This window comes from Vidua macroura, chromosome 3 (genome assembly GCF_024509145.1).
Source record: "Vidua macroura isolate BioBank_ID:100142 chromosome 3, ASM2450914v1, whole genome shotgun sequence".
In the NCBI taxonomy this organism is placed as follows: domain Eukaryota; kingdom Metazoa; phylum Chordata; class Aves; order Passeriformes; family Viduidae; genus Vidua; species Vidua macroura.
Window position 1 is genome coordinate 586,392 of NC_071573.1, and position 12,518 is coordinate 598,909.

Below are 12,518 nucleotides of genomic sequence, written 5' to 3' on the forward strand. Positions count from 1 at the left end.
TGCCCCAGAATAATGTCATTTGCTAGTAGAGAAACTTTGGGAAGAAAACGTTCTGCATCCTTTGGGAAGAGTTTCAACTCACCTTGGAACACGCTTCCATAAATTGTTAGCAGACTGCACAGGGGGCAGAGCTGAGGGTATTTGCACTTTGTAACTCATTTGCTGATACAATGCACTCCTGTTCTTTAGGCACTTCCATTAATGTTGCATAGAACCGTGCACCAGTAGCGCTCTTACCCAACACTTTTCACCCAAACCTCTCATAAGTAATTTGCATGGGAGGTAGCAGTTATTAACTTTACAAAATACAAATACACTGGGGAAAGGTGAACTCATTTGTCAGGGGTGTTCAGACGTGTGGCAGAGCTGAAACAGAAAACAGGTTGCCCAAATGTCAGTTCAGTAAATACTCCATCCGAGAGGTGACAGCCTTTGCAAGCATTCCGTTTTTATTGGCCAGATAAAAAAAAAAGTCTGATGTTTCCATCACAAATGGGAATATTTCTGTCAAGCTGAGGTTTTACCAGCATCAAGAGAGTCCCGTTAACAAAAGCATCCCTTTAATTTCAGGCGTTTCTTTCAAAACTGTTCTTAAAAAAATAATATACGTAGTCCTACATGTAAACTTCATTCCTGCCGAGCGCCGTGAGCCCCCGTGTCACTCGTCCTTGCCATCCTCTTTGGAGTTCCTCTGCAGGACGGGGCTGAGTTTGGTTTGCAGAACAGCCGCGAGTTTTTTGGAGGTTTTCTTCAGGAAGGCGCTGCCGGGGTGGACGCCGCTGACGTGCAGGTACAGGTCCTCCTGCGTGGGGCCCGTGTAGCCGCAGTCCTCGCACACGTACAGCTTGTCCCTCCTCTGCTTGTAGGCGTACTGCTGCTGCACGCCGTGGATCTTCTTCAGGTGCGACTCCAGCGAGCAGCGCTGCGTGAAGGCCTTGTTGCAAACCTCGCACTTGTAAGGACGAATGCCTGCGGCGGGGAAAGACAGCTGTCACCTGTTGTGTCACCCGTTGTGTCACCCGTTGTGTCACCCATTGTGTCACCTGTTGTGTCACCCGTTGTGTCACCTGTTGTGTCACTTGTTGTGTCACCCGTTGTGTCACCCGTTGTGTCACCCGTTGTGTCACCCATTGTATCACCCATTGTGTCACCCATTGTGTCACCTGTTGTGTCACCTGTTGTGTCACCCGTTGTGTCACCTGTTGTGTCACCCGTTGTGTCACCTGTTGTGTCACCTGCGTCTTGTTTCCTACAGCCAGCCAAGAGCAAGGCTCTGGCACGTCAGCTGCTGAGATGGTATCCAGCAGCCCAAGGAGCTGCCTCTCTAAATGAAACATCCTCCTTTCAGGCTGTGGGTTCTCAGGAATGGGTTGATATATTTAAGCACAGAAAACCTAGGAATGTTATCCTCATCATCTGCTACGGTCAGTGGTTTGGTCCTAAGGCAGCCATTATCAACTCCTGCAAAACTTATTTTAGACCCCTGACTATTTGAAATCTAGTGATTAGGTAAAGCTATCAGTTTCAGCTTTTATAATGAATGAAAACTTCTGTCTTGGTAAGATTTTCATTTTTATCTTTTGGTTTAATGAGGCTTCAGTGAACAGCAGTGAATGTCCAGCGATCCCAAGTGCTTCAAAGGAGCGAGAGCGCTTTTGTACAATACAGTTTTGATGACTGAGATTACAAATTCTAGAGAAGTGCAGGAAGATGAAAGAAATAACTCTGTGTGTTTCCAGAAGAAGGAGAAGAAACTGGCTTGTGATTTGAAATCCCGGACAACCAGCACCACAGAAATCAATTTTACCACCAATCAACACTGATTTAACAACAACTCCCCCAGTGCTTAAAGAGCTGAGGGTTTAGCAACACTTGAAAGAACTTAAACCAGCAGGAATTCTGCTTACTAGACTAGATCAGTAAGTTTCCAAGCAAAGACCACCCTTAAAACTGATATAAGGAGTCACCTAACCCCCTCTTTTCCCCAGGGAAGGTGGAATCTGGAAGATCAGACCTATGGTGAGCCAGGCAGAAATGGGTAAACCAGATTGGTCTGTTCAGGCAGTTGTAATTTTGTGCTTGCATTAAGTTACCAGTCAGGACCTGATCTATCTACCAGAAATCCAAGCTAATTAGAAGTTCCAATAAGCAGCATCTCAACCGCATTTTTGTTTAGTTAAAAGAGGCTATCCCAGTGCACCAGATTAAACTACCAAGAAAGAAGTTTCCTAATGCCTGCTGCTGTGAAATTGCTTCATTTCCATTAAACTGGAGTTGGAGGGAAAGCCCAAACCTTCATCAGAATTCACACACCAAAGCAGTTTCGTGCTCATTTGAAGGCAATTTAAACCTGCACCATCCTTGGTGCCTGCTCCAACACTCCACAGGCAGGAACTCAAGCACAGAAAGGGCAGTGCCAGGATGGCACAGCCCATTAGGGCAGTGGGAACCTCTTCATCACTTAGGAATAATTTAAAATCATTTGGGAATCATTTGAAATTATTCTGACTGGAGACCCTCTTGGATTTATTTTCTGACACTCTGATGAGGGGACAGCTTGAAAAATCACTTCCTTTGGAAGCACTGACTCCACACTCCAGCCATACCCCAGTGGCAGCTCTCTTTCCCACATGAAAGCTTTGCAAACAAACCCAAACAGCCCAAGACATTGGCTCCAGGCAATGCTTTCCCATCCAAACAGGTGTCATTGGTTGTGGGGGCTCTACTACTAAGAAACAGCTCCTGCCTACCAACATCCTTGTGTTCACCTGGTTAATGGGGCTCTGCAGAGCATCTGCACACATCTGGAAAGATGGGATGTGCCTGGGAGATGTGGAGGATGCACCTTCTGGGTGCCCAACAGTGCAGAGTCAAAATGGCCCACCAGGAAGCACTGTCCTTGGAGAGGATGGGGTTAATGTTTATTTAAGCCACTGCTTCCACCAAGGGAAAAAAAAAAAAAAAAAAAAAAAAAACAAAGCAAATCAAACTGGCAGCCTTCTCCCTGCTCCAGGCTGGGGTAAGAAGTTCTGGGAAAAGTGATCTGGATTGGAGGCCACAGAAACACAACCACTGCGATTTGGGACGGACTCAGGAGCTGGCCCCAGAGCAGAGAGGCCACAGACAGCACATCCTCCAGCCTGGGGGAGGCACAGCATGAACCACACTCTGCCTCCTCCAGACATTTCCAAAATCAAGCCAGAATCCCATCCTGCACAGCGATCAGCTGGGAAGGCTCCCAGCAGCAAAATCCCAGGAAACTGCTGCTCGTTGCCTCTAGAGGGCAAAGCGTTTTCATCGAGCTGCTGCCTGCACTCCACTCCCCGCTGCACGCGGGTAACTGCAGGGATTGGCTGTCCCGGGGTGGTTCTCCCAGGCAGCCCATCCTGGGCGTTATCCCAGCCTCGCTGCCCCGGGCACGGCAGCACGGGGCTGTGGCTACCCGAGCTGTGGATGGCAGGTCCTGCACCCTCACTGCTTCCCACGGGTTGCAATAGCTCTCCTCGGTTTTTTCATCGTTCCCAGGACTTTTCTCTGTCCACAGGCACGTCTTCCCCCTTTTCTCTGCTTCCCCACTGTTTTTGGCAAATGTTGTTAACCAGGGCTTCGTGTTATGATCTTGCCAGGTCTTTGTCCTTGCTCCACCCCACCCCTTCTCCCCGAGCCTCCCGCGGGTCCCCAGGGAAGGCATTCTCACCAGTATGGGTCCGGACATGCCTTTTCAGATCAAAGGTGTCATTGAAGCCTTTTCCACAGAAGGTGCACAAGTGTCTCTTCACCTGGCTGTGGCACTTGATGTGACGGTTGAGCATCCTCTGCAGGCGAAAGCCTTTGCCACACAGCTCGCAGCTATGCAGGGCAGCATCGTTGCAGGTGCCAGTGGTGAACTGAGGAGTGAGAGAGGACTTTGTGAGCATTGGGATGATCCAACAGAAAAAATAAAGCAAAACAAGCAGGGCTTATTGTGGCATTAAAAATTGAAAAAAAGAAAAAAAAAAGGCAGGGGGATATATTAAAAATGAAAAGTGGAAGCATTCAAGATTTTCCTGCTGGGTGAAACCTTCATGCTCTCCTTGCAATCAAGCGGGGGACTTCATGTGCACAGTTTGGGACTGAGGTATCACTGGCCAGCTTGGATTGAGGGGTTAAAACAAATTCTGTGTAGTGGTTTCCTTCCAGGGGTAGCAGCCCTTATCCGGCTACATCCGTGAACACGAGGGCTCAGGCTATGAGCACCTTTCTGTGGGACCACTCGTGTGCTTGCTCCTGCACTCAGCTGATATCCTGGAAGGAGAAGGGAAGTCTCTCTGGTGCCAGGGAGTTGTTTTATGTGCTGCCTTCACCAGTCACGCCTCCAACTGCTCTGGATCCCTCAAAAACCAGCCAGCAGTGATAAAAAAGGTGGTTTTGGAGAGATAAACTCAAGGCACGTTGTGCTGACTCAACAGAGACCAAAACAATGGCCCTAATCTTGCCCCGCTGGCGTCCCCGGCTCCTTAATTAACAGCAAAGTCACATTAGGGGTAATCTCATTCCCACTCCTAGCACCAAAAGCATTGTGCCAACACCATGACATAACTTGACTAAAGAAGGCACTGATGATTCAGCTCCTGGGAAGATCATTCCTCAGAGAGAAGGCTTAATGTCTGGAAAATGTAAATACTGCGCTGCTGGTTTAATTATTCCTAGTGGAACACACGGACATGCCCCCTGTTAGATGCCAGGGATGAGGGAAAGCCAGCGAGCAGACAGGACCACGTGCACACATCCATCGGCTGAAAAGCCCAGCTCTGCTGAATCGAGGTTTTGCTGTGACAGTCACAAATAGCCCAGGTTAAATTATACAAAGTAGGTTAAAGTCAAACAGCAGCAGGGCGGGCTTTTCACAAAGACAGGAATACGTCTGGGGTTTCTTTTTCCTGAAGAGCCAGTTATTTTTCCCGGTTCTCCTCCTCTGCTTACTACTGAAGCAACGCTACTCGAAATTGTAAAGAAAGATTTTTTAAAAATCGGCAGCTGTGAAACCACGAGGTGTGAAACTGGAGGGGGAGCCATCTGGGAAGAATCTGTTGGGCAACAGGGCTATGACTCCACCTCAAGCAGCTGCATATAACCGGGGTGAAATTTAATCATGAGACTTCAGAACACGGTGACTGAAAAGCTGTCAGCCCGGCACAGACAATGGTAATTTTTACTGCTCCATCCAGCAAAGCAGCAGCCAGGGTTTAACGAGGTGTTAACTAGCAGCGGTAAACACATCTCCTGCCTAGCGCTGGGGTGGCCGGGCTCTGCCTCTGCCTCTGCTCAGCGCACCCCGGATGCTCTGAGAGAGACGCGGCGCTGCTCGGGAGCTCGCTCGGTGTTGAATTCTCAGGTACCACGAGGACCTGGGGCACCGTGAGCAATCTGCCTTCTCAGCCTTTGGGAGGGAAATCACTGCGCTGCTCTGCGGGCTCTGCCCGGGGAGCAGCCGGAGCTCCTGCCCCTGCAGCAGAGGGGCTCCTCAGCACCCTCAGCGGACAGATGATTGCTTCATTTCACCCAAGCCCGCAGGTCGACCTCAAGGTGGCAATGGTCCTTCACAGCTATGGAGGAGAAGCTTTAGCTGCTTTCTTGACAGCTCGTGGCGGGAGGGGGGCAGCCTGAAGAGTCACCCCAGCCCCTCTTGGTGAAGGCTTGAGTACAACCTAGAAGGCAGCTTTTAAGGAGGCCCCACGCTAAGGAACAAGATCCACCCACGCACCATGGGGCATGACTCCTCGCTGCCAGGGCTGGTCCTTCCTGGCTGGGTTCAGAGCTCCTGCGGGCCCCGAGCCAAGCAGGTCAGGGGCAGCACATCCCAGGCAAGGATAAGAGAAGGCAAAGGGCACTGGAAGATTATGGCACATCGCTTACGAGGCTTTCCCTGCCGCTGCCATCCTACAGCCGGCTGCTCTCGCAGGCCTCCACCTCGGCGTGCGGGGCAGGTGCTGTGGCCGCTAGCAAAGAGAGCCCAAGGGACTGTTGTCACCTGGTATCCCCGGGCAGCAGCCAGGCCTTGACCTTGAACAGGGGTCACCCCATTGCCAGAGAAGAGATGGTCGGGGTGTGGGCGGTTACCTTGATTTTTGACCTGACCATGGGGCGCTTGACGGCCAGGTCCAGCAGCATCTCCCCGCCCGTGCCCAGCTCGCCGGGGGCAGGTTGGGGCGTCGGGGGGTCGCTGGGCTCGGCGTCCCGGGTCCCGCTGCTGCCGCTGCTCTCCAGGCTGCAGCTGTCTTCATAGCCCAGCAGCACGCAGCCGATCCCGCCTGCAACGGGGTGGGGATGCGATAAAGCGGGGGGACCCCGGAGCCGCGGGCAGGGCAGGGCAGGGCAGGGAGGCGGCGGGCGGGAGCCGGCGGGCCCCGGTGTTTAACCTGCGGGCGGGCCGCTGGCGGCGGGGGAGGATCCCCGGCTCACGCTGCAATCGGAAACTCAAACACGAACGGTCCCAAAGTTCAAACAAGCCAGCTCCGCCGCCTTCCCGTTATACCCCGGGCAAGGGCAGGAGGAGCGGGAGGAGGAGGAGAGGGGGAGGCCAGAAGTACATCACCCCCCCCCCCCACGCCCTGGGTCCTTCCTTCTCCTCCCCCAGCCACCTTTCTCATGCAAACGAGGTTTCCCACCTTCCTGGAGACACACACACACACACACACACACACACACTCATTCCCCCCCAGATCCGCTCCCCGCCCCGCCATCCCGGGGGCTCCCCGGGGTGGGAGCCGCTGCCAGGCACGGGGGCGCACGGCCCGGCGGGGCTGGCACCCCTGCCGCCGCCCGGGGACTTTTCCCCCGAGCGTTGTCCGTGTCCCCTCCACCGCGTTCCGCACAGCTCTCTCTAAGCCGCCGCCCGCCCCCTCGGGGCTCCCCCGGCCCGGCAGAGCCCCCTCCCCAAGTCGCCCCCTCCGCGGACCGCGGGGACCCCGCTCCCTCCGTCCCTCCCGGCGGCGGCCGGCGCCGTACCTGGGATGTAGGTGTCGGCTCTCTCCTCGTCGGGCAGCCCATCCCAGCTGCGCACCGCCGGCTGCGGGCTCCGGCGCTTCACCAGGAAGGCTCTGGGCATGGCGAGGGCAGGGGGCACGGCTGGGCACGGAGCGGAGCCGCTTCAGCCCCGCCGCCCGCCCGCAGCCCGACGGGGCGCGGGCGCTGCGCTGCCGGCCGGGGGAGCGGGACCGCACGCACCGGGCAGAGCCGCTGAGGCGCGGGGAGGGGAAGGGGAGGGGAGGAGAGGGGAGAGGGTGGGGGGGGGGGGAGGAAAGTTTCATAAGGTGGAATAGAAAAATGCACCAGGAAACTTGGGAAGGAGCATGCGTGCTGCAAACATAACGGTGTCAACAAGTCTGCTTACCTGTCCGACCGGTTGGAGCAGCTGAGCTTTGTTCCAGCCCTTCCTAAGGCATGAATGTTTGCAAAAGAATTTAACGTCTGAAAATTAAAAAAAAAAAAAAAAAAAAAAAAAAACCAAAAACCAAAAAACCCAACAAAACCCAAACCAAACCAGAAACCCAGCCGAGGAGGCAGCCCCGCCGCTGCCGCCTGCCCCGGCCGGCCGGCCGAGCCCCCGCCGCGCCGGCCCCGCTGCCCCGAGCCTCTCTCCGCCGCCGCACCGGGATGCCCTGCCGGGAAAGGGGGCCGGGGTTGCTGCCCGTTCGCGAGTGCGGGTCCCGCGGCCCACGGGGGGCTGAGCAGAGACCCCCCCGGGACTGCCTGTCGAGGGGAAGACTTGCCGAGGCGCCGGGAAAGAGGCCGAGCTGTCCTCGGGGCAGCAGCAGGAAGAGAAAGTTCTTATTACTTTTCTTAATGACTAGCCTTTCTTCTGTTCAGAAAGAAAAAAAAAAAAAAAAAAAAAAAGAGAAAAAAAAATTATTCTTTTTCAGTCATTGATTTAAAATTCAAAACGTGTCATAGCCTTTTCTCTCCCCACTCCTTTTTTTTTTTTTTTTCTTTTATTTGCCTCTTGTCGTCTTCCTCCTCTTCCCAAAGTGGAAATGAAACAAAGACAAGAGGCTAGGGTATTGGGGAAGGAAGCAAAAGAAACAGAAGAAAACCCACAAGAAGTCTGCGAGCAGAGCAGAGCCCGCGCCTGGCGTGGCCTTGGGTGTTTAACAACATTCAGGGATTCCTTCTCCCGTCCCCTGTTCAATCTGCTTTTTTATTAAAAGCAGTGGAAACGCACTCGGTGCCTCCCTCCCCACGCTCATCCTGCGGCAGGGGCGGCACCGCGCTGGGGCAGTTGCGGGAATGAGCACCGGGAGCTGTTTCCCCACCCGAAGGAAGAGGCCTTTCAAACGGAGTCACTCCTCCCCGGCGGAGCTTTCCTCCCACAGGGCAGAGCACACACCGGGGGAATTGGTGGCAGTTTCATCGTCGGTTTCACTGTGACCAAGACTTCACTTCAGGGGCTGGACCTGGAGCCTCTGAAAGGAGCCTTCAAATATCAGGGCCGGATAAAGAGCTCTGCTGGATGCCCGTGTCCCCGTTAGTCTTCTGGAGCCCCAGGGGTAAAGCTCGGCCCCACATCAGGCGATGCGCTGTCAGAGGGCTCCTCCAGCAGTCTGGATTTCCACCAGGGTATCCCAGCACCTATTTGCTGCCCCTGCTCCTGCGGGGAGTTTACACTTTCTGCAGGTACCAGCTGGGAAGCCGCCTCAGCATGGCTTCAGGCAATACCTCAGCGAGACCGCACGTAAAACCTTCCCTTTCTCTCTTTCTCTTTCAGGCTATGTAATTTCTCTGTTATGTCTGAGATTTTGCTCCAGGACAAAATACAGCTATGTGGGGCTTAACTGATTTTTTTTTTTTTTTCAGTGCTTTCAACTTGAGGTTTCTTTTATTTTAACATCTCCTTGTCGTTTAAGCCAAAAGAGGTAGCAAATGACATTAATCAGAGCACTCCCAAGCCAGGAGCTTGCTGAGACGACTTCACTGTCATCTGGGCTTTCTCAAATCCTGCTTTGAGGTTCTTATTTAACGAGGTCCTGGAGCACACACTTCACTTCCACTGGGTGCTCTAAGTCAGACGTGCAGTTACAAGCATGGCTGAATCAGGAATAATAACAGTAATAATAGTAATAATAATAATAATAATAATAATAATAATAATAATAATAATATCAGCAGCAGCTCTGGAGCCTTGCTGAGTGGTCAGGGCTGAGCTGTGCCCAGCACCACAGGAGACACAGAGTGGAGAGAAAGTCCTGCAGCCTCTGGCAAGGCGAGAGGAGCTGGGTGGAGAGGCACCAGCTCCCTAAGGAGAGCATTTCGGGGTAGTGGGCTGCCTACTCGCTGAGCCAGCAGGTGGAAATGCACACTGTTGATGGTTGGTGTTGCCTGGCCACAGGAAAACCATACTGCCTTTCCTACAAATGCCATTCCTTGGTGTTTTCTAACCTGGAGGAGCCTGAGGAGCGTGCTCACGGCATGACACCATTGCAGGGAGGCACATGCAGCTCCACGAAATGGGATCTTTGGGGATCCTTGTCTTCGGCAAGGCAGCCCACAGACATGTCACTGCATGGCCATGTCCTTCTCCATGCTCCCACTGGAGCAACGCTGCATGTGCTGCTTCAGCACTGCAATTAAACTCGATAAATAATGATACTAACGAGGTAATGGCACAAACATTTCTGTAGGATCTTGTGTAATTTTCAGCATTACTTGGGTGTGGGAGAAAATCTAGCATGTTAAATTAATATTTCGAGTGTAAATCAAATTAAATGTACAAAATGCCCCGTAGGGTCAAAGCACAGTGGGACCCACCCTTATGGATTTGACTACTAAAATGTCTTTCATTTCACTCAGATCATTTGTGAGTCAGGAGGGAGAGACGGGATCAAAGAAAGAACCAGCCCTGTGTCGCTGTCCAAGTCACATCCCACCCCTTCCCAAAGGAACCCTGTGTGGGGCTGGATTGGTGGCCACGTCCGAGGGGCAGGGGGACTCATCCCCCTCGTTCTGCAGGATGTCACTGCCAGCATCACCTCTTGATGTGGCAGCCAGGAGGGAGTGGGGACAGCGTGCCTGGGGACAAGGACCTGGGTGTGGGGAGCAAGGGGAGGAGCTGGGCTTGAGAAGAGCAGAGGGAGAGACACTCGGGAAAGGAGGTGTAAGGAAGGCACTGCTCAGGGGACAACAGCTCAGTTCGATCTGTGAGCAGGGAATGTTTCAGCTGTGATCCCAGGGAACCCTGCCCATTCTTCTTTTCCCCATGATCAGCACGATGAGGCTGCAAAGGGACGTGGCCTGGGCAGGGATGAGGGTTTGACTGCACAGCCCGTCAGAGCTGAGCGTTGTTGAAAGGCAGAGTCCCTCAGCAGTGCCAGGGCAACGCCTTCAGCACGGAATCCAGCAAAGGACCTTCCTGCTCAGCCCCCAGTGGCATCTTGTCCCCAGCCATCACTCGTCTGGCACGGGAATGGAGGCGGTCCAGCAGGTCCACCTGCAGGGGCTGGGGGTGCTCTGCTCACAAGGCTGAGAGCAGTGGCCCAGGACCCCTTTTCTGGCCATTCCTCATGATTTTGAGTCCAACCAGGCCAGACAGAGATGAGAGCCTGGCTGGTACAGCAGCTTGGCCAGGCAACCTTTGGCTTCCAGCTCCCAGAAGAACTGTGGTGAGGAGATTTATTTAAGTTTACTGACCAGGAGAGGCCACAGCTTCATACCCTTGGGAAAATGGACCTTCATCTTCAAGGTCTGTAGTGTTCTTGACACACCAGGGCTGGGACACCTGGGCTGCTGCAAGTCTCCGAAAACCCCATCTGACACCCCCTTGGCTGGCGAGCCCCCACACTGCTCTCAAGATGCATTTTGGGAGAGACGGGGAGGAGTCTGGGTGTCAAAACACTGCCCAGACCTCTGCAGGACACACCCTGGTGTGACACCCATTCCCTGAAACGCTCCACGTGTCCCCATCCGAGGTGGGATGGTGAGCACAAAGCCCAGTGCAGCACCCAGGAGTGGGCACTGCCAGGCCACCACGAGCCCCGGGGTCACATCCCAGCCCCGTCACAGAAGGAAAATGCTCTCATTCAACCGAGGCGAGATTAGAGCCAGGGAGAGTTTCTCCTGTGCAGCCTTTTCCAACCTCCTGCCTTCTTGGATTACCCGGTGGAGGTCCAGCATACCACAGAGGACCTCTGAGGACTGTGTCTCGAAAGCCCACAGAAAAGCACCGTGTCCCCCTGCTCTGGAAGAAACCCTCACCTCGGACACACGCTGCTTCCAGCCCCGGCTTTCCTTCCGCCTGGCTGTGTCCGTGCCGCAGCTCAGCATGTCTGTGAGGAGCCGAGGCGCTGCCGGGGACGCTCCGCTGCTGCCCGCGCTGCCCCGCACGCCCGCGGCAGCGGGGCCGCTCCCGGCTCCGAGGGCAGCTTCCCACCCAAAGCACGGCGTGTGGCTGAACACCGGCCCGCGGGGCCGCTCCCGGCTCCGAGGGCAGCTTCCCACCCAAAGCACGGCGTGTGGCTGAACACCGGCCCGCGGGGCCGCTCCCGGCTCCGAGGGCAGCGGGACGTGAGCGCTGCTGGGGCGGCACGGGCTGCCGGAGCGAAGCTCCTGCCCCGGTCACCCTCTGCGCTGCCGGCTCTGGGGCCCGGCCACTGGAAAGCCCTGTTCCAAGCCAGGTTTTGGCAGCTCTCCTGCTTAGATGAGGAAACACTTCACCGCAGCGGCAGGAGCCAGAGCGGCTCCGTGCCAGCGTTATCTTGGAAGGAGGGAGCAGCGGCTCCGCAGGCTGCCCCAGTTTGGAGGGCGATCTGCTTCCCTCGACTGAGCAGGGAGGGATGGAGAAGGTGCCAGCTGGGGGGAGATGCCTCCCCAGGCTGCGGCAGAACCTGCCCTGCCTGTGCTTCCCTGCCGCGTTTCAAAGCACCCCACCAGGCTGACTCACCGGGCTCCTGTCTCCTGCCTCCCACGGCCCCTGCCACTCCCGGCGTCTCCCTGTCTTTCTCCACCTGGAGCTCCACTTCCTTCCCACCCTCCCAGCGGCTCAGCGCTGTCTCTCAGGCCACCCATTCACTGTGGCTCTGCTTCCTCGGGGCACCCAGCATCCCCACGGGCTCCCACTCCCTGTGGAAACGGCCCCACTGTGAGGTGAGTGTTGGACCTGAGCACCCTCCCCAGTGGTATCCATGGCCCTGTGCTTGGGGCAAGAGGCTGCTGCAGGATCCTGTGTGCCTCACACCCCCTACACATTGCCCAGCACCAGTCTGGGAGGACAGTGACCCTCTTGCAGAGATGTCCACTCTCTGAAGGTGGTCAGCAGAGCCCTGAGCTCTCAGGCTGACATGGAAAGGTGATGAGCATCTCTCTCTGGAGATCTCTGAAGCCCCTTGACAGTTTTGCCTGCATTGTCTAGCTTGGGGGTTTTTTTGTTGCTTGGTTTCCTGCAATCCTACTGCCCAGTGTTTCCTCCCTGGGAACTTCCATGTGTTCCTACCAGCCTGATCCAGCAGCAAAGGTTCCAAAGGCAGTGAAATCCCACGAGTATCCTGCAA

The 12,518-nt window shown here is 54.9% G+C and overlaps 1 protein-coding gene across 1 annotated transcript; it reads right to left on the reverse strand.

Annotated features, from left to right (window-relative positions):
• Window positions 1-428: 428 nt before the first annotated feature.
• Window positions 429-7,289, reverse strand: OVOL2 (ovo like zinc finger 2). Its single transcript, XM_053974467.1, is given in 5 exon segments — window positions 429-969; window positions 3,698-3,887; window positions 6,100-6,290; window positions 6,988-7,124; window positions 7,126-7,289. Coding segments are annotated over 5 exon segments (993 nt in total). The 3' UTR covers window positions 429-658.
• Between the last annotated feature and the right edge of the window lie 5,229 nt (window positions 7,290-12,518).